The following is a 25151-nucleotide window of genomic DNA, read 5'->3' as shown; positions in this document are numbered from 1 at the left end:
CAGCGGGAGCTAAAAGACTGGTTAAATACTGAAGTAATAAACTGGACATGAGTGCACTTTTACACAAGTTCACTGCAGGAGGAAGTTTTCAGATCCTTTACTTAGTTGAAATAGCAAAGCACTATATACACTCCCCTCCAAAAGTATAGGAACAGTGAGACTAATTCCTTTATTTTTGCTGTAAATGGAAATCATTTGCATTGGGCCCGTCAAATGATGAATAACAAGAGACGAGATCAACATTTGAGCTTTTATTTCCAGGTATTTACAGCTGGATGTGTGAAACAACTTAGAAGATAGCATTATTTGTAACAGAACACCACATTTTTATGTGAACAGATACACTTAAAATAGATTAAAGTGAATAAAACTTAATATTGCAAAGCATTTGCTTACAATAACTGCATTGACCCACTGACATCACCAAACTTTTGCATTCTTCTTTTGTGATGTTTTTCCAGGCTTTCACAGCAGTCTCTTTCAGTTGTTGTTTGTTTTGGTGGTTACTCCCTTCAGTATCCTCTTTAGTAATTGAAATGCAGCTCTAGGGTTGACTTCTGGAGACTGACTTGGCCAGTCTAAAACCTTCCACTTCTTGCCCCTGATGAACTCCTTTGTTGTTTTGGCAGTGTTTTGGGTCATTGCTGCATGATGAAGGTTCTCCCATTCAGTTTGATTGTATCTTTCTTTAAATTGGCAGACAAAATGTTTCTGTGTACCCCTGAGTTCATTTTGCTGCTGCCATTATGTGTTACATCACCAATGAAGATTAATGAGTAGGTCCCAGAAGAAGCCATGCAAGCCCAAGCCATGACATTACCTCCACTGTGTTTCACAGATGAGCTTGTATGTTTGGGATCTTGAGCAGATCCTTTCTTGATCCAAACTTTAGTCTTTTCATCACTTTGGTAAAGGTTCATCTTCGTCTCATCAGTCCATAAAATTTGGTAGTTACACCAGCAGGTGGCACCTTCAGCTCACAGTCACAACCTTAAACAAGCCTGTTCTTCTGTCTATAGGTCAGGAGGCTCCAGTCTCTCCATCAACACCAACCACAACATCAATATCAAAGCCGAGCCGATCTCCCCACCCCGAGACCACCTTAACCAATCTGCATACATCACCCATCCTCACGTCCCTCCTCATCCTCACTCTTCCACCTCCTCATCCGCTCGAGTGGAGATGAGGAGGTCCCCTGCAGACAGCGTCAGCTCCTCCTGCAGCTCCCATGAGGGCGGCAGCGACCGGGAGGAGCACCAACGGTCAGACTTCCACCCACTTCCTGCGAGTCAGTCTGAAGGCAGGGAGAGCCCGACGGTCAAACGAATGCGAATGGACAGCTGGGTGACATAGACCCTGGAGTCACATGATGAGATGTCATCGGAGCAAATGCAGGAAGGACACTGTTGCAGACTAAATGTGGGTGTTATTGACATGCTCTGTTAACTTTTCTTTAAATTATCTTTGTTCCTAACTTGGTTTTTGAGAGGGATTGAGCGAGATTAGTTTGATCATTGTGGATCTGATAAACATGTCAAACTGTCTGAAAATCTTATGGTACTTTAGAAAATTCCACGTTTTAAACACAATGAAAGCATCACAGATCGATAAATGTGGGTCCAATTGAAGTACAATCTGTCATTTTCATATCCTGTGGGGTACTGGACACAGAAGAATGAAGAAGCATTACTGTGAGCTCATGATATGGGCAGTAAAACAGAGAAATGCTACTAGATGTCTCCCACTGGGTGTCAGGCAATTCATTCTGAACTTCTCAGGGTTTCAAACATTAACTGAGTCAAACATGAAAGCAATACTCCCTCCACATGGTCATCTCTGTTACTCTTTATAAAAACACTTATTTATATAAGCCAAAGCAGTATACTGTTTTTATGTTGTTTAGTGTGTTTTTATATTGTGCACAGAATAATACAATATTTCATTGAGATTTCAAACTGAAAGCCATGGACTATGTACTACCGAAATATATCTTTATTGTTTTGTATATAGTATCTTTAATATATATCACTTTTGGTGTAACTATATAGTGTTGTCAATCTGTTTTATTTGCTTTGGAGAATTATGAAACCTCCACCATGTTTTACAAGAATATATTTTTGTGGATGATTGCCATATTTGCAGAGCATTATCCTATGTTTTCTCATCAAGTGTCTGCTGGATAAATCTGTTTTGTGAAGTACACCAGGCTGCCCTCTCTTAGACAATGTTTTTTTGAATTATTATTTTTTATTTTTACAAATTAGGTGTTTTGTACACTACACCAAGACAAAGCTGTTGAAAAGAAACTGTCTGAGATATGTGCCTAATAGCATCAGCAGGGCAAAATCCAGCCAGACGGATAACATAAGGTGACAATACATGATGATGAAATACATACGAGATGAAATATGCTTTATTAACTAGGGGACAATTTGTCTTTTTCACAGGAAAACCGCACATCTAAAAACCAAATACAATACACGAGTGCAAATGCTGTTGGCAGCAGGGTCCCGAATTCCCTGCTGACCTGACCTTTAATGCTTGTCATTTACTTGTCTATCACTGCTGTTCCTATCAATATAAAGGCAAAATCCAAAAAACCTTTATAAAGAAAAAAAACATAGTCATGTGCACACATGATCATGATTATGCGCATAGATGCTTGGCAACATTATGTTTCACAGTAGTGTCTATTTACAGTATACAATAGAAGTGAGTACGTTCCTGTGCAATATCACCTAAAGGTCAAATCTTCCAAAACTCTGCCACCACTTAATAATTACATCACTTCTAAGCTGAGCAGTTCCTTTAAAAATATTTCATAATAAAACATACAGGCCCCATATAAGAAACTCAGTTTAGTAAAAGTCAGTCAGGTTTGATTGCAGAGACCCAAATCTTTTCAGTACTTACCCTATTATGACCCAACTGCTAGGGTCAGCTGGGTGTAACAAAACCATCAACAAGAGCACTGAGAGAGCGTAGTACTCCGCCAAGGCTGCTCAGTCGTATCATTTCCGACGGATGAAATCTTTAATAAAAAATTTCCTTGCGCTGAGCACAGACAAGTGTTATGCATGTATATGTTATGTACAGATGAATCGCATGACCTAAATATGTAGCAGGCAGTGGGAAGTGATGGGACTCGGAAACACCCCCACAATTTAATCAATTGTTCCTTGTATGATGTCCAATGGGTAAGTCCTGATAAGTCTGCAGTGGTGGATTTGTAGTAGGATTGTAACCATGTGATCGTCAGCAGGCAGCTGACGTAGTGTTCACTTGTAGTCATAGTTACAGTGACGCCATGCCGCTATCTCACGTTGATACAAAAGTCTTTAACAAATCTGTGGATCCAGACTGTAAACCGCATCACTGCCAAAATCGAATCACTTGGTCCTTGTGTCATTTCTGACCTTCCCTGAAAATTTCATCCAAATCCATTTGTTTTTGAGGAATGTTTCTAACAGACAGACAAACAGATGGACAGACAGACAGACACGCATTCCTTGGTGGAGTAACCAGATGTAATTGGTTAGGTGGGTGTTAAAATTAACACAAAAGTGATCAAACACAGGAAAACAGGGCTGGTAGATGTTGCTAAATCAAAGAACCAAATAAAACCAAACAAAGGCTAACAGAGTTCTTAAACTAGCTCAACACAAACAACACAACTAAACTCCTGAGCCAAACTTAAACACAGTAGCAACATCCACCACAAACAACAGAAGTTAATACAAATAAGTGTGAAGTTACGCCTCAAAACACACATTTCCTAACAAGACAAAACACGCGAATCACCACCCCTCAGTGGCTACAGGACACACACAGGACACAAGTAGCTTCTCACCAAATTAGTCAGCTGCTAACAGAAGCTCTAATTTCCGAGAAGCCACCCCTCAGTGGCTATGGAACACAAAAACTCAAGATGAGAACAAGGGCTGGAGTGCAGGTCTTCAACTCCAGACTCATTAGCTGAGATGACTGGTAGCTGGGGTTCTGGAGAGGCTCTCAAACCAGCCACAGCTGGTCCTACACAGACTGTTTCCCTATACAAAGGCCCAAGAAACCCACCACAGAAGCAGGATGGCACACAATCACCAGTGGCCGTAACAATCCCTCTTTACATTTGATGATAGGCTCAATCCTCCTCTGTGTTGAGGATATCAAATGTCAGACTGTGTTGTTCTGCCGTCCTTCCAGCTATTTATTTCTTGCTTTTAGTTCTTCGCACTGTCTGAGCTGTCACAGAAACTCAGATTTCCACTGATAACTAAATTGCTAAATTTGTAGTTTTTTCTGTTACATTTTTAAAGTATTCCACAGTCCATGGTGTAAGCTTAGGAGGACAATATATATCTCGATCTACACCTCCTGATTACTGCTGCAACGGTGTTTCCACTGATCTTCCTCCTTCCTTGTCCATCTTTGTGATGATGCAGACACACACAGGCCATACGTCCAAAACTAGAAATGTTCTGAGTTTCACAGCTCATTTTATAACCATGTTCATGTAAACAGAGTGACTGGAAATCACAACTGTACTTACTTTAGCTTCACTGTATTCACTTTTGTTGCAATGAGTTTCTACCTTTGACTCTATATTTTTACTAAAGTATTTCCAAAGGATTTGGTTTTGATTGTTCATGAGAGGGAATATTCTGTTTAACATACTATTTTTAGGATACACTCTGTTTGAGTGGGTGATCATTTTAATGAAGCTGGTCAACTAATTGCAAAAAAAGAATGGAATTAGATCAGTAATTGATTCTCTAATAGTAGGTACATACCTAAACTGGTTTTGTCTTTATGGGTTTGATGCACTAAACATAAAGGTTTAAGGTTGTACACATAAACTGATAACTCATATTACAAATGAAGATGGTTGGAGTAAATATTGCTTTAATTGCACTAAATTAATCTGTGAATTTATGGCCGTATGAAGTTTATGAGAGAAATGAACTTTGTAGGGGTTTAACTGTAGGAGTTAGGATTCATTAAGCAGCTGTGTGAATGAGCAGCAGAGGATTAAAGCTGAGAAACTGAAACATGTGGTTTAGCACAAGGTAGCACGTGTGGTGGAGTGCAAACGCTGCAAACGAGTAACCACAGTGATTGCATGGATGAAAAACATATCAGACCATGAGTGTAAATCTAAAGAAGGAGGCAAAGACACCTGAGGGTAAGTTTTGAAACACATTCCTGGTGCAGCTTTTTACAGCAGAACGAACCATCTTTTGATTTCATAAACAAAGACAACATGTTAGTATGTATTATCAGAATACTGTAAAAGTTATTCTGATTTTCAGGATGACTTTTAGAGTGTAAAAGGTGTCAGGAATCTAGATGTGTCAGATTGTTTAGGTGTCTACAGGCAGATAATGCAGTGCCAGAGTGCAAGTTACAACTGTAGAAGAAGCTGTGGTGGTTATCCAATAGTGAGACAAGAAAGAAAAATTAAAATACAAGCAAAAATGATACCGTTGAGAGGCCATTAGACTGCGTGAATACAGAAAAGACCACTGATAATATGTGCTGTTTCAGATTGTTGATAGATCATTTGCAATAGCCTGCTGCAAACAGGAAATAAATAGTTCACTGAATGAACTGAGCAAGTCAGCTATCAGTAAAAAGCAGACCTGGCTTACACCACAGGTGTTATAAGGCAGAAGTGGAGCCTATCAGAAGGTAAGACATGAATGAAGAGGAGGAATTTGAAAATTTGGAGAAGAAAACCGTTTGATATGAAACGTGCAACATGTAACATAACCACCGATGCCGACTATCTATGTAAACAATGATTTACTGGGTGAAGCAGTATCAACATGTAGAATTACTTGACAGTCAAAGATAAAAATGGTTACATAAAAATTATTTTTCAAGAAGCTGTATTGTTCGATACCATCTTAAGTCGATAGCTAGACTCTTCTCCTCTGTGGGTCCCCGTTGGTGGAACAAGTGACCAAACTCTGTTCAATCTGTAGAGTCCCTCAGTCTTTAAGAAAAGATTAAAAACCAGCTCTTCACTGAACACCTTTGCACATGACAGACTGCAAAAAAATAAATAAATTAAAAAAAATCATATTACGTCTGCACTGCCTGTAGACACCACAGTCCTATTATCACACTTGAACTTGTTTTACGGCTCTTATCCAGGTTGTTTTCTCCTGACTAGATCCTTGCTTGTGTTGTATCTACTCTTAGATGTACACCGCTTTGGATAAAAATGTCAGCTAAATGAAATTGTAGTTATAAATTTGGGATTCTGGTCAGTGATAAAAGCATAATTCTTCATAGTAAAATATTTAATGTTAGGATTATTTTGTTAATGAACTATGCTATGTTAGTTGTTTTTAGTTAAACTAAGCTCTTAAGTGTTCTGTCTGTATTCAACATATAATAATGCAGTTTAGTCAGTATAACAACACACAGTAAGTAATCAGAGGAGGAGTGTCCATGCCAGGAAAGAGCAGGGCATCAGAATTATACTAGTTCAGATAGAGAGAGGCCAAGTCCTCAGTTACTCAGTACACTGAGCCCTTGTCCACACGTAGCCGGGTATCTCACAAAACGAAGATATTTTTCTACGATTCGGCCTATCATCCACACGAAAACGCAGATTTACGTCATCAAAAACGATTCTTTTTAAAAACTCCGACCAAAGTGAAGATTTGCGAATTCTCCGTTTTATGCGTCTGCATGTGGACATCAGTAACCGGGGTTTTGCGTTTTGAAACGTCACCGCCTGCGACAAAATATGTTCTTACGTCACATATGCGACCTGTGTTTACATTCGGTAACAGTATGGATGCTCTCACAAGGTTTTGGGCGCTGTTTCTTGGACAGGCGCTTTTTACTTGCTTGTTTTTACAAGCCCAGATACTGCTCCACATTCAACAACACAGGCGAAGAACGACGTTAAGGACGGTTATTCTCCACCACCTTGCTAGGATTTGGGGAACTACTGCCACCTAAAGGTCGGGCATGCTTATGAATGTGCTGAAAAACGCACTTATGCGGTTAGGTGTGGATGAAGTTTTTTTCTAAAAACGAGGTGGTGTGTACCTAAGTTTTTTTCTAGATGGAGGGGGCAGGATATTTGGTTTTACAAAAACCCTGCTACGTGTTGACAAGGCCTGAGATGAGACAGGAGACACAGGCTGGAGACTAAAGCAGGGCTGGTGAGAATCTGGGAGGAGAACTGAGTCCATGTGGGAAAAATCCAGGAAGGGGGGAAATCGGAACGTGGATCAATGATCCAGCAGGGAGGCAATGAAAGCACAGGGCTTAAATAGCAGGAGGTGAAGTAGAGAACAGGTGAAAAGAGTGAACTAATTACTGCAGCTGATGTACATCACTGCAATCAGCAAGATGCAGGCAGGTGAGTGAGACAAGGGAGACAGACAGATGCAGAGACCAACAGACACAAACAGAGGGAGCCAGAGGGACAAGACAATGAGAGAGAGACAACAGGGAGAGAGAATGACAGGATGAGTGAGAAAAATACAAAAGAGACAGATGACAAAGACAGGAAGAAGGAAAAAGGAAGAAAAGAGGAAGAAAGAGAAAGAAGGGCAGGAGCTAGAGCAGGATCATAACACAGCAGGGATACATAACTTGAGATTACTTCAACATATCTAGATCCAAAAATGATTAGACTTTTGTAGCTTGAAGAGATTTCAGGCAAAAATACATTCCAATTCTGCCCTCAGTTGTGTGGAGCAAACAGTTTTGTTTGTTTGTTTGTTTGTTTGTTTGATTGTTTGTTTGTTTGTTTTACCAAAACATGTGTGAAGTCGAATTCTGTATTTGTTTGAATTTTTTTAGGCCACCGACAAGAAGAGAAAGGAGTTAAATGACACAAAACGCAACACGGGGTTAATTTACTAAGAGGTTTGCCAAATAAAGCTCTTTGCTGGCATGCCAGTGATGTAATAATTCGGCTTAGTCAAGTTAGCAGAGTAAGAAACTACCGGAAAATTAACCTTTCAAATTTCAAAATAAAACAATTGAAAGTCTTCAGTGTAGCGAACGTTTTATAACCATTGGATTGCTACCATATTATTATTATAACAGCGATATTTGGTTACTGAAAGGCTACAGCTGCTGAAAGGTTGGATGTCTTTAAAACGTGTCTACCCTACAGTTTATTGAATTTTATAGACCTTTTCTAACAGGCATTGTTCCAAAAACTGATAGTCAACCAAAAACTGTCAATGCCTTTATGTCTCTGCATTGTGCTCAGATTATGACCCAGCCAGTTGTCTTTTATCTGTGTGAAAAGGCTTTAAAGGTCAAATTCAACTCATATAATGCAGTTTATGGCCTGTCAAAAAGTGACTGCAGCTCCGACATCATGACTGAAATATTATTAATGCATTCATGATTTATTTCATTCCTGATTATTACATTTTAAAGATTATAGCCCATAGTATAACTGCGGAAGAGACAATGCCTTAATTTTTACATATATAACCCATCCGTAAATCATCTTAATTAATGTGGATTTAAATAGATAAAAATAAAATATTAGACATATCAAACACACACACTCAAAACATCAAACAATACCATAATATTGCCTACAATTACTCCGCTAAGGAACATGGTGGAGTTATGTGACGATAGGTGTTGGTTTGTCTGTCTGTCTGTTTGTCTGTTAGCAACATTACTCAAAAATGGACAAACAGATTTGGATGAAATTTTCAGGGCATGTCAGAAATGACACAAGGACCAAGTGATTCGATTTTGGCAGTGGTGCAGCTTATAGTCTGGATGCACAGATTTGTTAAAGATTTCTATATCATTGTGAGATAGCGGCACGGCATCACTGTAACTATGACAACAAGTGAACACTACGTCAGCTGCCTGCTGACGATCACATGATTGTGATCCTACTACAAACTGGCTACTGCGCACTTATCAGGACTTATCTGTCAGAAATCATACAAGGAACAACTGATTAAATTGTGGGGGTGTTTCTGACTCCCATCAATTCCCGCCGCCTGCTACATATCTAGGACACATAATGTACAGATGCATAACACATGCTTGTGCTCAGTGCAAGGTCATTTTGTTTGTGGGTAGATCTATATTAAATGGCTACATTTTATGTTGCCATGATTTCTGATCATCAGCAACTAAACAAATGCTGCATTTCTAAAAAAAAAAAAAAAAAAACGATGCTGCCTTTCTGGGAATGAACAACTGCTCTCTCTCTGAGTGTTTTTCTTCTTAGTAAATGTGATGCGTGATTACACTGTGAACTATGAATATGTCTTTAGTCACAGTTGTTTGGTTACAAGAAACATTTAAATTGAACAGCGCCTGGCCGGAGATGCTTTTATTTTGAAAGCCTTTTCAGCGGCCTCGTTGTACGGCCCTTGACTCTGTGTGCAGCAGATGAGGAGGAGGAAGTCTGTCGGAGCCGCAGACTACGCTCGATGTTCAGACCTGTTGCTGTTCGGTTTTCCAACCACTGTGTTCAGCAGCCATGAAGTGAAGGAGAAACACTCGGCAGAGGTTCCCAGCCGCGGAAGAAGGTCAGAGTTACTTTGTTATTCCCTTTTCTAAGTGAGGAGCAGAAAGTTGTGCTTGTGGGGGCCTTCGAGGTGGGGCTGGCCAGGTGAGGTCCTCCTGCTGGGAACAGTCACCTGGCGGACAGGTGAAGAAACGCCAGTTGAAGTTGTCTTCTTCGTGGGATTCTTAGCACTTTGTCGTTCAAATATTTGGCAAGTCAGTGTTTTTTCTCTTCTTTTTTTCCCCCCATTTCGCAGACGTACAGATCTTGTGTAACCTTTTTCTTCTTATTTTTTTAATAGAGTTGTAATGTGATCAAGTGAGCACTGACATCAGACAGAGCTAGTTCCAGTGACAGGGCTGTCTAATCATGGTCACCTGCAGTAAGGAGCATGTTCTGCCAACATGTCCTGCACTGTTGTGGCTCTGTGTGAACTAAATGCTGAGTTAAAGAGCAGTGAAAGTACACAGTGAGGAAACGCTGTTAATTGTGAGGTATAATATATTGACCAATATGCAGGAATTTCCTTAAACCTCTCTTGGGTAAAATGACAACTGACAGGTATAGAATGTTTTCCAGACCCACATATGCTTTTAGGGTCATGTTTGTTGACACACAAAACTTGCAACCATGAAGCTGACAGCCATAAATGTGAAAGCTTCTGAGACTGCTTTTTTGTTGTTATTGTTGTGTGAGCTGTTTTAAGTAGTTTTTGTATGTTTTCTGCAGTAAGTGAGAGTCTTGCCTCATATCAAAGTGCATGAGCCACAAACTGTGAAATAGTTTCAGGAAACAGCTTCATGTCTTGTTTTGACAAGACAGAGCAGTAATGCTGTGACTCAACACAACCCACCGGCTGGGGAAAAAAATAGATAAAAGCCTTTAAAAAGCCTTGATGTCTGTGACCTGCAACAGTACTGTTGTTACCTTTCTTAAAAAACACGTGTCAATATGAGAACAATGTCTACTGTAGGCCTTTTTAAAATAACAGCACTCTATCCTGTCAGTTTTATGGTATCTGCTGTCAGAAGAGGAATTCATACAAAGATCATTTAAATTCTCTCTGTTTCTGGGAGGAGGAAATCGTTGCTTGTTCATCATCCAGATCTCTGAAATTTAGAGGATCCAGTCAGCAAAAGTGCTTTGACATATAACAACGGATTAACCCAGTAGATTTTTAAAACACTGTCATCCGTTACGCGCTCTATCAGGATTTTTCTAAAATCAGCCTTTGTTTTTTTCAAACTGTGGTGACCTCATTTAGGAATGAAATTAGTAATACAGTAGATGTTGTGCAGGGTTTTCTTAGTGTCACTAGTACGTGTGTCAGCCTGCTCCAGCTCTTCTAATAACACTGACTGGAATCTCAATAATCAGACTACCTGACCTGTACATAATAGTAGTTTATTTTTCCATGAAACCTGAACCCTTCACTCCTTTAAATGGTTTAGATGTAACCCTACACTGTAACTTCCTCTAGACTGTTCAGATCTATGAAGCCCCCTCGTCTCTCTCCATGCACCCCTGCCCAGTCACTGCACCTCAAGCACACCAGCTCTCCTACCACTCTGCACTGTAAAACGAACAAAGTGAACGTACTGTAGCTGCTGACATGTATATACTAAAGAGGGTCCACTAACTTTCAAAAGCACTGATTTCATACTCGGCATTCACTTCTGCAGCTACCATAAATGTTGAGGTACAGTCTGACTGAGCCTTTTATTACAAGTGTGACTCTCCGTTTAGAGACACACTGGACTGAAATATGATTTTAGTGCTGTGATCCATCTTTTAATTTGACTGTAATGTTTGAGTTTTGTGTTGTTACCTGTGTTAGTTCTGACCACTCCGTCTGCAATTCTTACATTTTCTGTTTCTGCTTTTCCAAAACACAACAAAAAGTCTTTACACTCTTTCGCGGTAATAGAGGTAGAGAGGTATAGAGATAGAGGTAGAAGGGTAGAGGGGTGGAGAGGGGGAAGGATGGGAGAAGAGGAGGATGGGGAACAAGGAACATATAACACAGTTGGATACATGTATGATAAGCTAGATGATACGTACAAAGTACAAGCTAACATTGAAATTGATTCATATGTTGACTGTTATGGTGTAAGGCTCTGGCTTTAAATATACTACATATATAGCAGGTAGTAAAATTCAAGCAGTGTGTAGATGAGCATATCAAGTATAGTGAAGGCGTTTGGGACTGGTGACAAGAATCCAGGATGAAAAACAGTGAAACACTAATCCTTGGTGAAAGTGGTGATGGTGAAGATGAAGACGCTGTTCAACACCATTTGCTGACACCAGTTGAAGGAGAGTCCTGGGATTCCCTGTTTACTTCCTCTCGTGCCTTCATATGGGCAACAAAGTTGTACCTCTTGTTCCTGCGATAGTTCTGATAAGAGTATTCTATGCTACACAATGGCAAGGACCTTTTGGACCTTGATTTCTAAATTAAATGCAAAATCTGCTTTTATCTGAAAAGAGGACTTTAGACCACTGAGCTACAGTCCAGTTCTTTTTCTCCTCAGCCCAGGTAAGATGCGTCTGACGTTGTCTCTGGTTCAGGAGCGTTTTGATATTGGGAATGTGACAATTGTAGCTTCTTTCCTGAAGACGTCTGTGCTTGGTGATTCTGGATGCACTGACAACAGCCTCAGTCCTTGTGAAACTCTCAATTTTTTTTTTTGAATCAGCTTTTCTTCACAAGTCCTCTCAAGGCTGCATACATACCTGTTGCTTGTGCACCTTTTCCTAACATGCTTTTACTTTCTAGTCAACTTTCCATCAATATGCTTTGATACAGCACTCTGTGAACAGCCAGCCTTTTCAGCAATGACCCTCTGTGGCTGCTTGTAGAAGAGGTGTCAGTGATCGTCTTCATGACAACGATAAAGTCAGCAGTGTTCCCAAAGATTGTTGTTACATGTACTCAACTAGAATGAGACATACATGGTATTTATACTGTTGGAATAGTAGTTTACTTCTGAAATGAAATGTGATACTTTGAGATACGGGATTTCAGATTTTCCTGAGCTATGAGCCATAATCATCAATATGAAATCAAAAAAGGTATAGATAAATGTTTTTATAGTTATCACATCATATTATATAAAACATTGCATCCATGTATATAGATCATTTACACTGACCTGTCTATATTGCAGTGGTCAGTAATCGAAGGTATCCGTCTTAATATGCTTTAATCCATGTACACACTTGTTTTACAGATGCATTTGCTTTTGTTATCAGCAGTCTTCTAAATCTTTTAATGTAAAGTATTTACTTGTATGTAAGTTTAGTTTTTATATAATACATGTACTGTATGTCTCAGTGTATGTTATTTTTATCCTGTGTTCCACCTTATAATTTAGTTGATGAGCAAAAGCAGCATTTTTCTGTTTTTAACCAAACATACTTGGTCATTCTATGTTTCCCATGTTATTTTCCATCCATCATCATTCATTTAAGGCTCACAGTCAAGTTTGTTCAATGCTATGACCCTTGACCTCTGCACCATTGGTTGCTTGTTTGTCATGGTCTAAGAGACTAATCTTGTTTTGCAGGCAATCTCATTGGCTGTCTGTTTACGTCAGAGAGTCAGATAAGTGACTGATACTGAGGTTAGTGAGATGGGACAGGGTTGTCTATGGGATGGATGGTTGGCCTCAGCATCTCCTTGAACTTTGCTGGATTTGTGTACCCTGACTGGGCTGGCAGGAGAGATGTACTGTAAATGGATGTACTGTCCATTTAGTGCTCAAGAGTTTTATACTTTTAAGTCAAAATCTAGTTTCCCGAACTAGGAAAGTGTAATTGAGGCCGGTCTGATCTGCTGTGTCCAGGTTAGTCTGACTCACCAGATGCAGACTGTGAGTGTAAGGATCCTATTGGCTGCTCATTTTAGGAAGTTATGTCCTTCTTTTATGTTATCTGCGACTTCCTCAAAACGCCCCCTACTATGGGGAACGACAACCTCCAAGCACCAACCTACCATGCTGAAAAATTCAAATTTTGTCGAGGATTTGGATCGTGCATTAAGGCAGCCCTAATACTTTTTTCAGTGGATTATCTATTTTAAGGGCTGTGCTTGTCTTTCTATGTGCAAATGTTCCACTAAAACAATTCTTCCCACTATTGTGCTATTTTGAGAGAACACTGAAGCCACATTAGTTGGTTAGCTCCGCCCAAGTCGACTGTGATTGGTTTAAAGAAATACAAACAAGCCAGAGCTTTTTCTTCCTTCTGTAGTAGAATTATAGTGAGGTGCATCTAGACCATTATGTTCTTCAGAATGGGCCAGCTAAGCAAGACTACATCCAGGTTAACTTGCCTGTCTGGCGGTTCAAATGATTATCATGACCCACTGAGCTTGTGACCAGCTGGTTCTTTATGTCTGTGACGTAGTTACAGCACAGCCCTGTTTATGAACAGTGGACTGTTACTCATAGTTTTGGAACTATACCCATTACATGCAGTCAGTGGCTCTAACCCATTTTTAAGTCAAATCACATGACACTGTGCACATGGCTTTTGTGATCACTTCGTGCTCCCATGATGCTCTGTGCAAATCCTACTAGGTCGAGTAGTGACTCAATACTGGGCTGTTAAAGTTATTGGGACTATTCAGAGTTAATTATTGATGTATATGGTCTTTGTTCAAAGACTTTGTAGAGTAAAGTGGAAAAGTGTGCTGGGAATAACTGTCAGGCAGAACTCACTGTCCAGCAAACCTACACCAAATAATTTGGCTTAAACAACAGTACAACAACACAATATAACAACATCTTCATAGTTTGAATATCCATGGGGTCAGTGTGTGCTGAGATTTCACCCCCACAATTTTGAATTGAATTTCCCCATGTGAGAGAAGTAGAGTATCTGTCTTTCTTTTGATCTCTGTTGGTTGGGTGTAATGCCATTTAATCCCACAATATACTGCAAGCTGCTCCTTTGTAGCGACAGAATGAAATGTTTTGATGTGAAAGAGATGCAGGCTATTAGCCCCATAGGCTGTTATGCACATTAGCTGGTTGTTCTGCTGTGACCAGTACAGCAGCAACAGTTTTAAATGACTTCCTAGTTTCCTGTTTTCAGATTAAGGCATCAGCCTGGTGCTTCCTTCAGGGTGCGTTCTCTCTGTATTAAAACATTACATTTTGCTTTAGAAATGATCTGACATTAGATTATTTTGAATCTTGATATTTGAAGCCAAATGAAATGTAAAGTAGAACATGTTTTAATCCAACACAGAAAAATCCTGATGATGGCTGTGTATCAGAGCCAAATCTGGCATTATTGGATCATCTGACTCTCTTGGCTGCAGTTTAGAGCAGGCTCTGATAAACTAGAAGTTTAAAACGTGTGCTAAACTAAACTTAGTTGCTTAAACTTACCAACAAACTCAGGTTCAGCTAAAGTGCAGCTAAGCTGCTCATCTGACTCACCAGTGCAGATTTGTCTTGTGTGGTATGGGTGTAGATGCCTACAGGCTTATCGTCATGCACCGGAAAAGAGGAATTAGGCTTGTTTGAAATCAACTGAGCCTCGCCTGGAAAGCAGAGCATAGGGGACAGAGATAAAAAGGTCAAGTCAGACTGTTTGCAGCAGCCTTCAGTTACAAAAGCCACATAAACATTTATATCCTGTAAGATCTGATTCTGATTTATCAAATGCTGTCCCATATCTGTTTGTACACACTCTGCAGTAGTTTAAATTACGATAGTGTAGCCAATGAAAATGCTATACAGATGATCTGTGATGTGTATTCATTGTTCACCTTGATTTTACATGAATTCCCATGTGAATCAGCAGCAGATTAATTTCTATTTAAATTATTTTTCCAGTGTTGTGCCTGTCAAACTGCAGAAATAAACTGAAAACTTACATAGTCAAATACAATAGAAAGTCATAACAAAACAATCGCTTTCACTATTGGTATGTCACATACTTAGACTGTCAGGGTTGAACCATCTGCACAGGTGTTATGTTAAGAATCCTGACATACCACAACACAAATTTTGGTGTTGCTAAATACTTCAAATTTTAAATAAGTCCAATATTACTAGACTAGATCCGGCCAGCGGCAGATGGGTTCCCCCATATGAGCCGGGTTCTTCTCAAGGTTTCTTCCCGTTAAAAGGACGTTTTTCTTGCCTCTGTTGCCTTAGGGCTTGCTCTGGGACTTCAGGCATATGGGTTCTGTAAAGCATCCTGAGACAATTTGAATTGTAATTGCCGCTATATAAATAAAATTGAATTGATTTGAATCAGTGATTTATATTGGATGCAGTGTATGATGTGTAACCTGATCAGCCTCTTTGACAGATAAATGCCACAATCAACCACACATGTACCTTGTCTTCTGTTCACAAAATAAGCCTTTAAAATCAAATATCCCCCAACTATACTACCATTTAGTAAATAGTGTTTTAGTTAACTATTTTTGATAAACTATTTTTAGGAACACCAAACAAATCCTTGTTCGGGCATCACTTTCCCCCAGTTTCTGAGTTGCCTTTTGATGGTGAAGAAAACTGTACTCACTGACACCTTGACTTCTTTGGCAATCTGTAGGAAAGACCTACATTTTTAAGTGTTATGATGGTCTGTCTCTCTTCTATTATTAATGGCCTTTTCCTCACCATTTTTATAGCAACACACTACTTTCTGCAGTGCAATACTGTTCAGATAATCCCGTCAAGGGTATGGTGCCACTGTGTGTTCCAACACTACTTTTATGCAGACAGAGGGGGTTGGAAGAAATCAAGAAAAGTTGGGACACCTGTAGGATTTGGTAGCACCTTTCAAGGCTTGATCAACCTCCTACACTTTAGATGAATTACTTCTTCTAAACCATAAGTCATTACTTTATCCACAGCCAGGGTACTGTCAGGCCTCTCATGGCCGTGATACTTTTCTTCTTCAGTGATCTACCATCTCTCCTCCTACTCTGGACTTTACTGGCTGATGACATTGCAGGTTTTTGGCTGTAATTAATACTATACAATACAAAGACACTGTTTGCTTTGTGAAATCAGGTTTGTCAGAAACACTGGGCATGTTCTGCTGCTGCTGTTTGTCTTGTAGCTCTCTGTCTTGTAGCAGCATTAATGACACAACCAAATATGCTTTGCCTGCTTTGTCTTTCAGCTCTGTGTTCATACAATTAAAGGCAGCATCTTTGCACTAGGCAACCTATTGATGAATGACAGGTGGTTTATGATTGTATTTACAGCTGAAATTATTTTTATCCACCTCCTTTACTGACATACGCCTCAAAACCAGTTTTTCTCCCTGTCAGACTAAACTATTGGGAGAGTCTAATGTCTGGTCGGAATACTTTTCATGTGACCAATGAAGCAGCAGTAACATTTTAAACTAAAAGCACACAGCATAGAGTGTACAAGCTTTGTACTGCCTAAAGGTAGTGATTTTACCAATGATTTGTGTGTAGTTCAAGTTCTGTGCTGACATATTGACCAGGAAGTGTCCTTATTTTCCCTTTTAACCTTTGCATCACAAATGATGGAAATCATATTGAGGATGTTATTTGTTAGTAATCCTATTGAAAAAAAAATGTTGTTAAAAATTTCGCTTCTTGAAAATATGTATTTTTGCATGTGTCCAGACTTTAGGGACATGCTGTACAACATTTGAGTAAATCAGTCCAGTCTTAGTGGTCCATTTATCAGCTTGCATTTCCCATCACACTTCTAAATCTTCATAAAAGATGATCAGACCGCAGAAGCTCCAAAAGAATGTAGTAGGTGTGCCTTTTTATTTTTTTACTGCCTTTTATTTTACCTTTTATGAGTTACTGTTCACAAAGGTAAAGCGTCACCTTGAACCATGCTTAGTAGTATAAAAGTCGTTTCCAGTGGGAGTTAGGGGGTAAAAAATTGCACTTTCGATGTCCCTGTTTACAGTTTCCTGGTATTTTCATAAATAGAATGCTTGCTATTATAATTGTAATTCATAAGAACTCTGTGAAAGATGTAATCTTCATCTGCTACATGCCAAGTATTGTGTATTATAAAGTCTGCATTAGGACCAGTTACTAAATAAACAAATGAGTGATAAAACAGCAGAATTTACAGTAGTGAATTGATATTGCCGCATATCTGATCAAAGTATTGTGCAGTAATAACACACTGCAAATATAGGAGCACACTGCAACCACGGAAACAAGCTGCAAATGTAAACGCAACCAAATACAGGCTACAAAAGAAATGTTTTTATATAGGCATTAAACAGTGATGGACATTGCTGGGACACATTTGTTGGTGCTATGGCTACCCATTCAGTTTGTGAATTCAGCTATCCACCACTGGTATTAGGTTTTCCAGTCTATTTTAACTCAATGGCAAACTTTGACATATACCACTACTCACCAAGATCACTGTCTTTTTAACAGTGAGTCTTTCTCTGAGTGCAGAGCTTCTGTATTTATCTGGAGCATCAAAAACTGCTCTTTTGATCATAGGATTTCCTACCATATGTGAACCTGTTTGACAAGAGCTTTAATGCAGCAGACGTTTTTTTTATCTGTAAAAGTTACCCACTCTACCTGTAAGTTGCAGTGTATTGGCACTATACCGTTAAACAAAACTAAGCCTTTGTCAGTGTTTGTCAATAGCACCTGTGGTTTTCTGTGTGTGAATTATCAGTTTTTTTTCTTGATTTGGGGCAATTGCAATATTGCAGTTATTGATTTCAATTCATTCCTGCTCCACCTGCTGTAATTTAGCTGCTACGTGTTGCTTCGTTTTTTAAGTGACAGTGAATAGTTCACAAAGTACAAAGTGCACCAAAAATGATATGATTTCATGGGAAAATGCCTCTACCCCAACTGGTTAGGGCAGATAGTTGCCTTCCTTGACCCTGGTTCTACTGGTTCTAAGTGAGTTTTTCTTCCCACTTTTGACTAGTGCTTGACTAGATCTCTCTATAATAGCAATAATAACGTTGTATAGTCGTCTCCTTACTGCATGAAGTGTCCTGAGATGACTTGTGTTGTGAATTTGCGCTATATAAATAAAATTTAGTTGAGATGAATTGAATTTAGTGAGGCATCACTAAAGAAGAATGACTTGGTAATTGATGATGTCTCGAGCAGAATGAGCTAATTAGTGCCTTCCAGAAGACACTTTGTGGTTTGGTTACAACATTCTTTCTTTCCTCATTCTTTGCTTTATTTTTACTCTTCCAACAACAATAAGAGATCTACTGTGAATATGAAATGAATTCTGATGTTACCATTAGCACTCACCTATAAATTATGTTTTCATTGCCATGGTGATATGAAGACATCTTCTTTACACGCACCATAGATGCAAACAACTGATCTATCAGTTCAGGCTATGGACACATGAACCTTCACTTTATCAGCGTCAGCTTGCCTCAGATTAATTGCTCTTGGTTTGGTAGTAACTGCGAAGTTGGCGCAGTGGCTGAGGAAGGAGAGAAGAGCAAAGAAAATGTGAAAGCTGTTTTGTTGAGTTCAGAGGAAAGTATTTTTAATGGAGCAGCAGGGGAAATTAAACTTTGATTTCTTGTAGTTATAGTGTCCCATTTCAAAGAATTTTCTGGTGAAATGGTTGGGTATTCATGTACAATCTGTTCGATAAATGCATCTTTGACAAAATTTATTTCATTTCCATGTTCAGTTGAGTGCTGCACAGTGGTTCAATGGTTAGCACTATCACCTCACAGCTAGAGGATCCCTGGTTCCTATCCCGACCTGGGACTGGGATCTGGGAATTGGCGCTATATAAATAAATAAATTGAAATTGAATTGAATTGAATCTTTCTGTGTGGAGTTTGCATGTTCTCATGCGGGTTTTCACCGGGTTGTCCGGCTTCCTCCACTCAGTCTAAAAACATGCTGATGTTAATTGGTAATTCTAATATGTGAATGTGAGTGTGCTGTTTGTCTCTATGTGTAGCCCTGTGATAAACTGGTGACCTGTCCAAGGTGTCCCCTGCCTTCACCCTAAGTCAGCTGGGATAGACTCCAGCCTCCTGTGACCCTCATGAGGATTAAGTGGTTTATAGATAATGGATTGAAAATGGGCTATTCAGGGTCTGTGTGAGCAGAAAGACAAATAGACTGTATTGTTAATGCACTCTGCAATATCTATTTATTTTTTGCAAATCATATCATCATTGCAATATCCAACAATGTTATTGCATCTCCCAGATTTTCCTTAAACTGAGCAGGCTAGATTATCACACATATCACATTGTTTAAGGGAGGTGATATTTCATGTAAAAGGACAATGGTTGCAGACATTACTGTAAGGCACTCGACTGAATATCATTAACAGTGAATGTACCTACATTGAGCAGTGACCAGATGTCATGTATAGAGGTCACAGAATTAGTTATTCCCAAATGGCTTTGGTATGTAACTTTATTGAGAAATTATTTCAAGAGACTTGAAAATATAAGTTTTTGATTTCCACATAAATGCAAATATGTTTTAATGGTTGTCATTATATATGAGAGGGATACTCAAAACCAAGGTTTGTCTTTCATCTTATCATACAGATTCATGTTGTTGTTGTTACTTGTACAGCAATAGAGGACTGTGGCACAAAAATTTTAATTTTGAATGTTTTAAAATATGCGATTGATGAACTGCAGCTTGGTCAGTCGTAGCATTAGATATATGACGGTGATTGACTCCTCTCTCTGTGTTTTTCTAAACAGCTCTCAGTGATGTCAACATCTTAGACACAGACTGGACCTCCCTCCCATCATGGACTCCAAGAAGCCGGGCGTGCTGCGGCATCTCCGGCAGAAGATGCTGCCACACCTCCGGCGAGGCAAGACAAGTTCAAGCAAGCAGGCCTTCCAGCCCGATCACGCGAAGGACTATCGAATGAGCTCCTCTGTCCCCGACATGAGGGACATGAGGGACATGAGGGACACGAGGCAAGAGTACGCTCGGGTTCCCTCCACCACGCAGCTGCAGCAGTACCACACTCCCAGCTACAGCAACCCCACCACACCACTTGTCAAGCCGGCCAAACACCTGGTAAGAGGTGGGAGTGGCCTGAACATGGGAGTAGCTGGTGAAGAGGATGGGCGGAATGAACACAGACTGAAAGTGCCTGCAGACTGCACAGACTGGGCTTCTTCCCAGGAGTCTTTCAACAGTTTCTGTGGAGAGGAGAAGAGCTCTGTGGATACATACAACAGACCTGTTCAAGGCATGGAGGCCGAAGAGCTGGCCCTGCCGGAGATGATGACAATCTACAGCGCAGACAACCCTTCTGTGGAGGTTCCACAGGACAGCTCACAGGTACACAAACTGCATTTGAAATAATAATAAAAAGAATAATCTGTGACAAATAAATCCTTGAATCATAGGCAAAGGTCTTTCTGTAATGTAAAAAAAAAAAAGACTAAAACTTCTCAGACAGTAGCATCCAGAGAGACATTTTGCTTTCCAAGTCTTAGCTAAATGTTTCCATGTTGGAGTTAATACCTTTGTACAATCAGTAAGTGGCACTACAATGAGTTTGTATTTGTTTCCCCCTAACATCCTTGTAAAACCAAAAAGTGCTTATAAAATGTTGGCTACTTTAGTGTACATTGGCGGAGTTTGAGGTGTCAGGTGTATTTGTACAGGATGAACAAAGTTTAACTTGGAGGAGCTGGATGTGCACCTGGAAGTCTATCCTAAATCAATAGTTGACTGCAGTACTGTGCAAACTCTGCCTGTGTTTTTATACTGCCTTCATATCAGATTTAGTACTCAGTCACTGTCAACAGTGACAAGGATGTGGATTTGAGTATCAGTGCCAAACTAGTAGAGTCACATTTAGCATTTGGTACTCTTTTCTCTTTGACAATTGATGTTTTAGTTTCAAGTGCAAGAGAAAAGATCAATTAGACATCATTAGACAGTTTTTTAGAAGATATACTGTAAACATCCTGTATTTAAGCATTCAGAGCAAATGTTTCATCTCATGGAAGTGTATAATGACATACATCTCTTAATTTATCACTGACTAAACATTATCTCTTCAGGCATGAGGTGTATCATTAATCAGCAGGTTATATCAGGTGCAGAGAGCTTAGATAAGTGTTTGAGAACTAAAGATTTTCACATTGTCTTGAAAAATTTTAAGATTCTGCTCTCTTTAATACATAATAAAAGTTTGAACAAGTATTAAGATGGATTTGGATATGATTCATGGAAATATTTCTCTTATTTGACATCTGTTACCCCACATATTCAGCTGTTAGTTGCTTTTATGGCTAACCTTTATATTCAAACAGATCTGCAGGGTTGATAAAGGGCAGCAGGAGAAAATCTGTCAAAAAATATGTGGAGTATTGAAGTAAATGTTTCATTATTTTCTTTGAAAACTAGTTTCACTGCAAAAAAGAAATTGTGAAACACTGAAAGTGTCTTCAATTGTTGAAATCAAGTTTTTTTTGTTTTTTTTTAACCTTGTCCATATGGTTAGGTAGGTGAAATAAAGTGAAATAAATCGTAGACGACTTATTTCACCTTATACCTTACCTTATATATTTCGCCTTAACCATGTCGTGGACGACATGGCTGAGCATTTCCACCTTTAAACTGCATTTACGGATGACAGTCTCAAAAATCCAGTTTCTTACTCCACAAAAATCAGGAAACAATCCTGTGAACCTGAAGGTGGGACTTTGTGTCGTCATTAGTCTTCTTCAGAATCCGTTTCTGGTTTGAACATCTATGGCTTAAATACTCCAATATTACAACTTGCCATTGTGTAGTGTGGGGTAGTTTTACAATGTCTGAGCTGCAGCCAGCAAGGAGTGGTGAGGAAAGAGCATATTGAGGCAGGCACTTAAGAGATCCGCCCATTCTAAAGAATGCAGCAGTGTAGAGCTACATTTAACCAGGTTTGAACAGGAAGGAATTTTTCATAGAAAAACCTCTAAATATGACACATTGCCAAGCTGCGTTTGCTGTCTGAGAGTTGAATAATCACATGTGGTGTCAACTATCTAGATGAACTGTCATTCCTGTTTCTCACTTTGAGTCACTGTAGTTTTTAACTGTTAATGCTGAATCGTGGGATTACTTTTAATCTTCCTATCTTGTTTTAATGACTGTTTAAAGAGCCCTGTCTAGAACACTGTCTTTATCTGCATTACAATGGAGACCACAACAAAACAACAAACAAATGCGAATACACTGTCAGAGATATTACCAAGTACTTGTGTTTGAAGACATCAGAGATCTAATACTGGCACCAGCTGGGTGCAAAACAGAGAAACCACTCACAAGTTCTGACATGGTTAATAGTTTTTGTTAGTAAAAGTATTATTTTTATTTTTGATGTCTTTTTCATTCCCTCAAATCATAGGAGCTTCAGAAGAATGCTACTGGACTGTACTGTTTCACCTCTCATCCAAGAGGCTTCTTCAGTTCTAACTAACTGATGGGGAGTTTTAGATGTTTATAGTCACTCCAGCTCACACGGACCATAGATGACCCAAGACTTACCTGTCTCCAGGTGTGAATGGTTTTTGAAACCAGGTGGCACAACAGGAATGACTGCAATCATTGAGACGAAGCTGCCAGTTTACACAGCAAAGGCTATGAATCTGCTATGTTAGGAGTGACTCTAGAGGTTAATGATGGTGAGAGACCTCATCACAGTGTTATAGGTGCTAGTAGTGTTGCAGACCTCTTCATCTGTTCAGAGATGGCTGTTCCAATTTGACATAGATGGCTTCCTTCACTCTTCTCTTGAACCATCTGTCTTCTCCATCCAAAATGTGTACATTACTGTCCTCAAAGGAGTGTCCCTTATCCTTCAAATACAGGTGGATTCTGAGCCTTGTTCTGTTTGGAGCTATTCACTTGTGAAGCTGTTTAGTCTCTCCTATGTACAAGTCTGTGAACTCTTTGCTGCATTGGACTGCATATACATTGTTGCTCTGCTTGTGTGTTGATGTTTTATCCTTGGGGTGAACTAGTTTTTGTCTCAGATTGTTGCTGGGTCTGAAATGCAGAAAATCTTTCTCCAAAGTTTTTTTTTTTAGATTCTCCAGCTATCTATGGAATGATATTGTTGTTCCTTCTGTTCTTCCTTGCTTCTCTGCTCACTGTGGTGCTTTGTTTTCCTGATCTTTTCACTGATTTGATGAAGATCCAGTTAGGGTAGCCACAGTTCGTCAGTGCTTTCCCAATGTGAGTGTGTTCCTTCTCCGGTCCCTCTGGATTGGAAAGAACATTCTCAGCCCAGTACTGTAAGGTTCTGGTGACCCACAGCTTATGTTCTAATGGCTGGTGGGAATCATACAGTGAACAGCGGTCTTTGTGTGTAGCTTTTCTTCTTCAGTATTGAGGCTTAAATCCTCCTCAACATGGACAGCACGGTTCATAGGTGAAACTAAACAACAACTTCACGAGTGCATGGTCCAACACAAAATCATGGGTTGTCAATGGGCCATTAGCCAGGTGAGCCGGAGTGACTATAAATATCTAAAACTCTCCATCAGTCAGTTAGAGCCTAAGAAGCCTCTTGGATGAGAGGTGAACTGTCTTCAAAAACCTAAAAGGGAAGTCCATTTGCACTCTACTGAGGCTCCTATGATTACCATGACATGGATGACTGAGAACCTATACAGACATATTCCTTAAAATATTTTTGCCTGGTTTCATTGTGGCTGGAGTTTTGATGAGACGGGTGGTGGCCACAGTGCAGAAGGGCAAGCAAATGACATGCCGGTCACATTGGTTTTCCACAGATATGTGTGTTGCTGAACCACATTAGCAAGTACTGGATGTTGTCTGATCATATTTTGCCACATCTTTGTTATGGTAACAGTTGTTGCAGTAAATCTATGAAGGAACATAAATGCATGAATTTTTTTTTTTTACAGAGATACAGATTTCAATGATTCCATCATAGAAAATTTAGAGTTATTCGGGTCACTGGAAACTCAAGACTGCCATGACATACATGGTCTTTACAAATGTATGTCAGCTGCTGTTCACAACTGTACCTGATGAAATATTTCAGTATCTACCAGCTGAGGCTTTAGTTTAATACTTCAATAGTTATTAGAAAGATTGCTTTGAAATTACTGTAGTCATCCATGGGGCCCAGAGGATGAATAATTGTTCAGGGTAAATTGTATTTTTTGTAGTACTTTAAATTACAACCAAATATGTTATAAAATCTTATAAAACTGTTCCCTACGATGTCAGTTGTGCTTTGTATTTAGTGCTAATTAGCAAATGTTTGCTTGCTAACACAGTAAGCCAAGGTGGCAAACAAGGTGAAGATTGCCTTTGCAAAACATCATCATGTTAGCATGTGGGCATTAGCATATAGCACCACTGAGGCAAAGAACAGCATCCCTGAGGTGCTCAGCTGGCTACTCTCAGTCTTGCTGGCCTTGTCAACATCTAGTTTTTAGACGAGTCAAAAAAAGTAACTTGATTTTACTGTCCGGTAAAGGGCTGTACACATGAGACAATGTATTGTACACAGTGAGAAAACCAAAGATTTTAAACTGGGTTTAGGAGCAAGTTAAGTTAAAACCACATTAGAGAATTTAAAAATGATAATATTCTTGCTTTGTCTTCATTCCAGCATACTGACATTATTCA

The 25151-nt window shown here is 39.4% G+C and overlaps 2 protein-coding genes across 9 annotated transcripts in view; both read left to right on the top strand.

Annotated features, from left to right (window-relative positions):
- LOC111563330 (myocyte-specific enhancer factor 2A-like) overlaps positions 1 to 2202 on the top strand; it is a 67679-nt gene extending 65477 nt beyond the window's left edge. For all 6 annotated transcript variants that reach the window (XM_023262366.3, XM_055012636.1, XM_023262365.3 and 3 more), the window contains one exon: positions 1020 to 2202. In XM_023262366.3, coding sequence (XP_023118134.2) covers positions 1020 to 1353 — 334 coding nt within the window. In that variant the 3' untranslated portion in view covers positions 1354 to 2202. The remainder of the gene's footprint in view (positions 1 to 1019) is intronic.
- Positions 2203 to 9385: 7183 nt separating this feature from the next.
- The window catches only part of LOC111563323 (multiple C2 and transmembrane domain-containing protein 2-like), a 47813-nt gene continuing 32047 nt past the window's right edge, over positions 9386 to 25151 (top strand). For 2 of the 3 annotated variants that reach the window (XM_023262358.3, XM_023262356.3), the window contains exons 1-2: positions 9386 to 9542; positions 20237 to 20831. In XM_023262358.3, the coding sequence (XP_023118126.2) occupies positions 20286 to 20831 (546 nt within the window). In that variant the 5' untranslated portion in view covers positions 9386 to 9542; positions 20237 to 20285. Of the gene's footprint in view, positions 9543 to 9579; positions 9736 to 20236; positions 20832 to 25151 lie in introns of those variants that run through there. The other variant, XM_035944506.2, reaches the window with a different exon arrangement.

Source organism: Amphiprion ocellaris, chromosome 1, assembly GCF_022539595.1.
Source record: "Amphiprion ocellaris isolate individual 3 ecotype Okinawa chromosome 1, ASM2253959v1, whole genome shotgun sequence".
NCBI classification, from domain to species: domain Eukaryota; kingdom Metazoa; phylum Chordata; class Actinopteri; family Pomacentridae; genus Amphiprion; species Amphiprion ocellaris.
Note: the sequence above shows the minus strand (reverse complement) of the source record. Positions and strands in the feature narration are given on the sequence as shown.